Source organism: Frankliniella occidentalis, unplaced genomic scaffold (genome assembly GCF_000697945.3).
Source record: "Frankliniella occidentalis isolate FOCC.00 unplaced genomic scaffold, Focc_3.1 Scaffold7, whole genome shotgun sequence".
NCBI classification, from domain to species: domain Eukaryota; kingdom Metazoa; phylum Arthropoda; class Insecta; order Thysanoptera; family Thripidae; genus Frankliniella; species Frankliniella occidentalis.
In genome coordinates this window covers 1278174-1285753 of record NW_026267137.1, presented here as the reverse complement: position 1 = coordinate 1285753, position 7580 = coordinate 1278174, and the positions used below count along the sequence as shown (strand labels likewise).

General features: G+C 38.3%; 3 protein-coding genes across 3 annotated transcripts in view; 1 reads left to right on the top strand and 2 right to left on the bottom strand.

The window, feature by feature from the left end:
* Nucleotides 1-1431: 1431 nt before the first annotated feature.
* Nucleotides 1432-3345, bottom strand: LOC113209255 (eukaryotic translation initiation factor 3 subunit H). Its single transcript, XM_026426680.2, has 6 exons — nucleotides 3177-3345; nucleotides 2952-3102; nucleotides 2694-2861; nucleotides 2373-2622; nucleotides 2155-2290; nucleotides 1432-2065 (listed from the first exon to the last, which is right to left on the bottom strand). The coding sequence occupies exons 1-6, from the start codon at nucleotides 3258-3260 to the stop codon at nucleotides 1838-1840; spliced, it is 1017 nt and encodes a 338-aa protein (XP_026282465.1). The 5' UTR covers nucleotides 3261-3345; the 3' UTR covers nucleotides 1432-1837.
* A 274-nt stretch (nucleotides 3346-3619) lies between these two features.
* Nucleotides 3620-6548, top strand: LOC113209282 (thioredoxin reductase-like selenoprotein T homolog CG3887). Its single transcript, XM_026426713.2, has 4 exons — nucleotides 3620-3830; nucleotides 4186-4315; nucleotides 4414-4618; nucleotides 4727-6548. Exons 1-4 carry the CDS (start codon nucleotides 3664-3666, stop codon nucleotides 4855-4857), a joined length of 633 nt encoding a protein of 210 aa, XP_026282498.1. The 5' UTR covers nucleotides 3620-3663; the 3' UTR covers nucleotides 4858-6548.
* The window catches only part of LOC113209470 (uncharacterized), a 5042-nt gene continuing 3843 nt past the window's right edge, over nucleotides 6382-7580 (bottom strand). Inside the window, exon 7 of the mRNA XM_052273302.1 lies at nucleotides 6382-6415. Within this exon, the coding sequence (XP_052129262.1) occupies nucleotides 6382-6415 (34 nt within the window). The remainder of the gene's footprint in view (nucleotides 6416-7580) is intronic.

The window sequence follows — 7580 nt, the reverse complement described above, 5'->3', positions numbered from 1 at the left end:
TACAAACATTTTATTTTTATTATTTTTTTAAAAAGTCAGTTTGGCTTGCAGGATAGTTCTCCTTTGCAGCTGTTAGGAAATTAAAGTGATCTTCACCTGTTACTTCTTCTTTATACCAATTGTTTCTGCATAGAGAATGTTGTTATTATCACTATATTTGGTCAAGCATTCCTGTTGAGGTCTCATACCCTTGTAGCACATATCGTTCTTAGAACGTTTACGGAACCTTCAGAGAAACAAAAGAACATTCTCAGAACGTTGTCTGAATGTTTGGTGCTACAAGGGATATTATGGTTGGATGTGTGTGTTTCACATTTTTAAATCAATTATTATTATTACATAAAATATAAACAATTATTAATAGAAACCAATATTATTGGAATTTTTGTGAGTTGTCTGTGTTTAGATGTGTTTTTTATAAGAGTGTCCTTAGATGTCTTCTTTATACCTGTTTCTATAACTATTCTATTAGTGTTCAAATTTTTTTCAATGGGCTTTGTGCCTAAAGCATTTATATTAGGAAAATAGAACAATTTTGTTAGAAACATTTTAAGTACAAAATAGTTTCAATATTTGTTTCATATATTAATGTTACTATGTTTTCATAGAAAGTTTGGGTTGTTTGTTTTTTTCAAACCCAAAATCTTGAGCTGTTTGCTCTTTTGTTACCCTATTGCAATTTAGTTTACTGACTTAACAGCGTTTTTGTTGTCTGTCAAGTCTTTATTTATTGAAGTTAGTTAATTATTGTGAATTGTGAGTTACCATAGAAAAGAAAATACTGTCGCTCAGAAGTAGAGGCAATGCATAAGTGTATGTTGTTAGAAAACAACATTGTTATTCAAGTAGCATGCATGCTAGACAGCATTTCTGAAACTAGTCAATGTTAAAGCTCCTAGAGCATGTACAGCTTATCAACATGTTATCACAATGTAATCATATCATTCTTTATGTGTTATCAAAATGACCCATATATGCTTTATTCATTATGTGAGCTATTAACGCACAAATCTAGTCTTTGTTAAACGGTGAATAGATTTACTTGATCACAATGCAGTTTTTAGAAATGTGGTTGATTTGGTCTCAAACTTTCTGAATGAGATGAGACATGCTAGTAAATGCAAAGATTTTACCATTTAAATGTCATTGTTTATGTTAAAATAACTGAATCCTGTAGAAGGACATGTTGCTAGAATAGACACGCACATTGATGTGATAAAAATACTTGCCCAAGCAAAATTGAACTTCATGCTGTAATTGGATTTTAATGAAACTGAATCACAACCTAATTCTGATTTCTGTGAGTTAAACATATATAGTTGCTAAATTTTGCTTCCATAGAACCTTCTAGATTCAATTCCATGAAGAAAAAGCTTTCAATTAAATTGCATGTAAGTGAATGGAAAGGGAATAAAAATTAATAGAAATTGGTAAGATGTTTTTCTTTCCTCATTTACTGATACAGTAGCTGATACAAAATTTTAACAGCAGCACAATTCGATAGCTTGTAAAAAAGTATGATGGTGCCGAGTAAAATACATGTACTTGGCATCATAATCCACAAAAATACAAAATGACACAATTCTGAGAAACAAATTTAAATTTGATACATACAAGGCAGTTATTAAAACACCATTTGCTTTGTATTTAGATAGAAAAAGAAACCAAGCAAAAGTATGAAAATGCGAATTCCATGAGACCAAATTTAACAGGATGGTGGCAGAAGTTCTTCAGGACAATTTCATTGAACTGAAATTAAGAATCCTTCTGGATTCATTCAAGATAAAGGTCCATAGGGTGAATGTGTATCACACGCATGACAAGTATAACAGTTTGCCTAGTTGTTAGCGCTCTCTTTGGCTTGCTGTAGAGATTGGGTGATATATAACTTGGCGAGTGATTGAGAGCAGAATTGAGAGATATGCTGGCTGTAAGTGCTGATCTGTCCAGCAATGATCATAGGGTTGAGACGAGGAGGCACTGGAATTGGCCTGAACAGTTTCGATAGGTCTTCCTCTGGAAGAGGTGGTTCACCCTTGGCAGAACGAGCTGCATTTTCTTGAGCCTGTAGAAAAGATAATCAAGATAAGCAAATAGAAAATCTTTTTATCTTCAATTACTCCATAACTTCCTAATTTTGTACTGATTACTGACCCTCTTGAGGGTGAAACGATGCTTGTCTTGCTGTTGCCTAATGACTTGGACTTGGAAGCGGTTGAATTTGATAGCTTCTTGGTTCAGCTCATCAACCCTGTCCATCATACTTCTCAATTGACCCTCTAATACAGATCTGAAAACAAACAGCACATTAGTACACCTTTTGTGTCCTGAAATAAATAGTGTACTAGACATTAAAATTAACTAAAACTTACGCAGTGCCCAAATCAAGGAATTTGGTTCCTTCATCTTCAGGTACCATCTCATCAATTTCGGTAAGCATAATATTGGTTAGCAGAGAGTTCTTTACAACAACAGGAACTTCCACAAACAAGGTTTCAAAACCAACTTTAAGGTTACGCAAAGCCTCTGGTGTAAACTCCCCCTCTTTGTACATGTTAATGGCTTGTGGCGTAAGACGGTAAGCCTTGCATGTCAAAAACCCACGGGCAGTTTTAGCAGTGTCTGGAGCAAGACATGGTATGAGTAAACGAGGAGACAAGACGGTAAGAGAGAATAGATCATAAATTCCTTACCGTAGATAACAACTACTGACTCATCGATAGAGGTCTGGTAGTGGAACTGACTTTCTAAAAGCGACAAGCTGAGGAAATTGCCCACATCCGAACTCTGATACCAGCCCACATGGAAATGATCAACATTGACTCGTCGCAGTCGCCTCATCATGTTTAACTGATACTCCTCTGTAACGAAATCGACCGCGGAACTTATAGTAAACGAAAATATGTTACAAGGCGACTTAACCTACCAAAACCTAACCTAATGGGCCATACCTTCGTCCATTGATTCATCATTCTTTGGGAAGGCGAAGCAGTTTGTGATTTCAAGACGATTTTTCACGACCAGACCAAGAAGAGCACCTTGAGCCATTTTCAAATTTCCTGCACTCTCTTCATGACAGTGTTTAATGATTTTCATCATCGCCTGCAACAAGACGGCCAAGTCAGTTGACATTTAAGTTCATACAAAAATATAAAGTTCACAGTACATCAACATACCAATCCATCCATTTGTACATAGGCGATGGGCGTGTCTGTTTCCACAACACGGCTTGAGGGACCTCTTCCTGCCATTTTCGACATTTTTTGATACAATTTGTAAAATACACAACAGAGAGGCACGTCGTCGTGCCGAACCGCAACGCGAAGGAGCGACAGTGTTTTGTTGGTTTTGTTGAAGGAGTGTAAGCACTCGTCTTCTTCTTCATTTCGTTAGCTTTGAGAGAGTGCCAGTGCTTCGATAATATTGCAGTCTCTCACGTACCGTTAAGGATTGTCAGTTGCTTCTGATATTTTTGTAATAAAAAAAATGTCTCGTTTGAAGAGCCTGCATTTCTTTCCGTTTCTAGAACGTGACGGGAAAGGAGAAAGAGACAATTTTCCGCCTTAGAAATTTCTTGTACTGCTCTGTCTTACTCGTTTTTCATAACAGAAAAAAGTTGTCTGCTGGAGAGTGCCGACAGACGAGGCGAGACAAGCAACGAAAATGGCTGACATAGCGAGATTTTCTTATGTATTTCTCTTTATGTTATGTGTAGGTTTATCTATTCGGGATATAGGTCTGTTTGCGGACTCCTCGAGTGAAAAAGAAATTCCTACCATATCTAAAGCAGGATTTAAAAACGTTGGTCCAACTCTAAGATTCCATTATTGGTAAGTGCGCAATCATCACGTTCATGTTGACATTACTTGCATAAACGTGGAATTTACGTTAGATTTACCATTTATTATTATTAATCCCTCTGAATTTGTCGAGCATCGTTGAAATCTTTTGTTTTTCCTGACTCCTTTTTACTCGTACATCTAGTCAAACATGTTAAGTGTAGGTTGGATCCTACTACTTTGACATTTCATTAGTGTCAAAACTTTCATAAATTACTTGTTTGTTCTAATCTGCCCTCTCCTCTCATGTCAATTTATAAGCAGTTTGCTGCCGTAGACACAATATTTTTTCCTTTGTCCTCGTCTAATTACTGTTTTTTAAAATGTATTTTTATTCTGTTTTCAGTTATTCCTGTGGCTACCGAAAAGTTTTTGACGACTATGTCAACATTATCCAGCAAAAGTACCCTGAGATCTCTGTCCTTGGTGCTAACTATGATCCCCCGGGATTGTCTCTCCAGTTTGCTCGATTTTTGGTATGAGTTTTTTTTCTTCAATCTTAAATCATTTTAATTGTTTTATTTGTTGATTTCCCATTTCATAAATAAATTTCCAATTCCTTTTTTTTCTACAGAGCATAGCAAAAATGGTTATTATGTTTGCTATTATGACTGGAACCAATCCGTTCCGGTTCTTTGGAAATGCAAATGCTCCTCCACCAGGCTGGTGGACATGGTGTGTGGAAAACAAGGTTTACTCGTGCCTCATGTGTTTCTTCCTTACCAACGCGATTGAGGGTCAAATGATGTCAACAGGAGCTTTTGAAATTTCTCTTGATGGTAAGTGAGATGCCGAACTGGAAATAGCAAGCTATCATAAAACTAAAGAAACATCTAGTTTTGTATATTTTTTTACATTTACCAGTATTAATTATTTTGTCTTTTCAGATATGCCAGTGTGGTCTAAATTGGAGACCGGTCGAATTCCACAGCCCCCAGAGCTTTTCCAGATTATTGATAACCACCTGGGCCTTCAGTTTGATAGCAAACTGGGTCTCACTACAGGTTTCACAAAGTGATAGGTGCTTTTTTTGTTTTTACTGCAAAGAAAAATATTTTATAGTTGGTTTAGAAATTATTTTTTCTTCAATTGTACTGTTTTGAGTCAAATTTCATTTATCATTTTAATTTGCATTCCAAGCAACCTGGTTTCTTCAAAGTCATTCTTTGGTTACTTATTTGAAACCACTTAAAGTATTGGTTCTTGCACATTTCATGAAAAAGTGTTTGTGAAAGATACACCAAAATGTGTGTAAGTGTAGGTGTAAAATATTGAAAGATCAACTTTGGGTCATTGGCGTTAGGTCAGTGATGATTTTTATGGCTAATGTAAAAACAAATTACTGTCTTAATGAATTTGGTGTGACTGCTGCCCATCTGCTTAACTTCATCTATCTTATCATCAAAGTACATTAGGAAAATTATCTTTTTCCCATCTGATTACATATTTAGTACAGTGTGATGTCCATACAAAGCTTAATACTTATACTTGCTTAAGGCTTCATTTTGCATTGACATCAAGTCTATCTACCTATCTATGTACTCTGCTCAAGGTTCAGAAGACCACATTGTAATGTTCTGCAGCTTTTTAGGACATGTCACATTCCTCCTGTTTGTTTCACCCGAATCATTTATTTTCAGAAAGAGTAATCTAAAAGATTTCATTGCCATTTACATTCATACTTAGCTTACTGTTGAAAGTGAGTTTATGCTAGGTTTCAGCTTTAAGTTTGCCCCTCTGCCTCATCTTCCCTTAACACAAATATTTAGTATGGTTACCTATGTATAATTTAGCAATAGAAAAATCTGTATGTCAACAGTATCTGAAGTGAATCATTGGGCCCACTGTTTCAACTTGTGTTGAAAATATTATTAAGAATATACTGTATGTTTAGTCTCAAGCTTTTCATTTCTTATTCATATTTCTTAATTATTTTCCTCCATATTTGAAAGAAAAATAATTATTTGTATTCTGTAAGGGAGAAAAGAAATATGCCGGCTGCATACTGCCTGTGATATGTATTTTCTGTTGGAATTAGCCAGCTCTTTGTTGCAGTTATTTGAAATAACTTCTCTATAAATGTCAACTAGAAATATGTATTGAGAAACACTTAATACAGCCTGAATTTTCATTAATATTGACATTGTTTTTATCTGATGAGGCAGGAAGTTCTTTACATTGTTAACTAATATTTCCATATCATATTCACAGTATGCAAAACTATAAATTGTCAGGTATGTGTAATCATCCCAACCCCTTCATCAAACCTTATTGTACTGAGTGTGTATGTGTCTAAGTATTTGTAACGTAATACTCTGAAGCAGATATCGGCAATACATTATCTTTTATGATGATTTTGGGAACCTCTTAAGTTGATTTGGTACTTCTACTTATAGTTGTGTCATTCAAACATACAAAAACTCACCAACAAATTTTGTCATGAGTCATGAGACCCGACTTTGTCTTATGCTCAAAATAGCTAGGTTCTCCACAAGAGTAGAGATGTAAAGACTGAATAAATGGCTGCTTCATTGTATTGATGTTACTGCTCATCTCTCAAACATAGTGCTATAAATCTGTGAATTACATTAGAAATGTGAGCTTAAAACCTTGTTTTAGGAGCTCTTTGTATACCTGATCCATAATTGTAAAATGTCCCATACTAAATGTTAGCTGTATAGTTTATGAAATACAATGAATGAATTATGAGATGCTGTGACATACATTTTTTTAAACTTATTTAAACCAGCAAAGATATTCTGTGCAGCACAAATTCCTACAAGGGAATAGAAAACAATTTAATGAATGAAGAAAGAAAGAAGGCAAGGAAACAAACCTTGAACAGAACTATGATCTTCTCATACAGTTTGGTTCGTTCTTAAGTCTGTTTTATATACGCTGTATAATATTGTCACTTGCAGCAGCATGTTCTTGTCCTTTCAAGGGATAGTTCAGTATTTTAAAGGAGCTGAATAGTATCGGAATATCAACTTTAAGTCGCAGGGTGTTCCTGTTCTTTTCTAATTATTACTTGAAATTTTTTTTGCGTATGACACCCACGTTGTTTTCGTTCGAGGGGAGCGGGCCAGAGGGCTCAGGGCGTGAGGCTGTCACAGGTGCACGCGGAGGTCCCAACCTCTTCCGCCATATCACCGATCAGCCAGGGTGCGGAGGAGCCCGCCACCAACGTGATGCGGGTGCCGTCTTCAAGTTCCTTAGTCTCGTAACGGTGCACCGGGCACTGAGTCTTGGCGGCATGGTCGCGGGAGGAGTTCAAGAGGACGGCTACCCTGCTGCTGATCGGGATCATCGTCGCCCCGCACCAGCCCTCAGGCACGGGGCACCCGGACACGCTGTCCACCTTGACCTGCACCGCGGACACCCGCGCGTTGGCCGTGGGTCGCTTGAGGGTCCTGGCCGCCTTGTCGATCACCGCGGCCTGCTCGGGGCTCGCAATCCGCGATAGGAGAGAGAGCAGCAGGCTGGTGGCCTGCGCGACCGGCTCCAACGAGGCGCCGCCTCGCGCGGGGGCGGCGGGCGCGGTGGGGGCCGGCGGGGGCCGCGCCGTGGTGGGGTGTTCTGTCCCGGAGGACCTCTGCGGCACATGGCATGTCCGCGTCTGAGGCGGTGGGGGCTTGCAAGGGGGCGAGGTCAGGGCAACTCCTTCCGGGGGCGGGACTGGGACTGGTGGCGGCTCCTCGGGTGGCGGTAGGGGCTGCGGTGTCGGTGGCAGCGGCGGGG

Bases quoted from the DNA above. Each gene is read 5' to 3' on its own strand.
- LOC113209255 (XM_026426680.2), bottom strand. From the start codon at position 3,260: ATGTCGAAAATGGCAGGAAGAGGTCCCTCAAGCCGTGTTGTGGAAACA. The intron at 3,103-3,176 runs GTATGTTGATGT...GTCTTGTTGCAG, and splicing joins ATGTACAAATGGATGGATTG to GCGATGATGAAAATCATTAA. The intron at 2,862-2,951 runs GTATGGCCCATT...ATTTCGTTACAG, and splicing joins TGATGAATCAATGGACGAAG to AGGAGTATCAGTTAAACATG.
- LOC113209282 (XM_026426713.2), top strand. From the start codon at position 3,664: ATGGCTGACATAGCGAGATTTTCTTATGTATTTCTCTTTATGTTATGT. The intron at 3,831-4,185 runs GTAAGTGCGCAA...TTCTGTTTTCAG, and splicing joins ACTCTAAGATTCCATTATTG to TTATTCCTGTGGCTACCGAA. The intron at 4,619-4,726 runs GTAAGTGAGATG...TTGTCTTTTCAG, and splicing joins TTTTGAAATTTCTCTTGATG to ATATGCCAGTGTGGTCTAAA.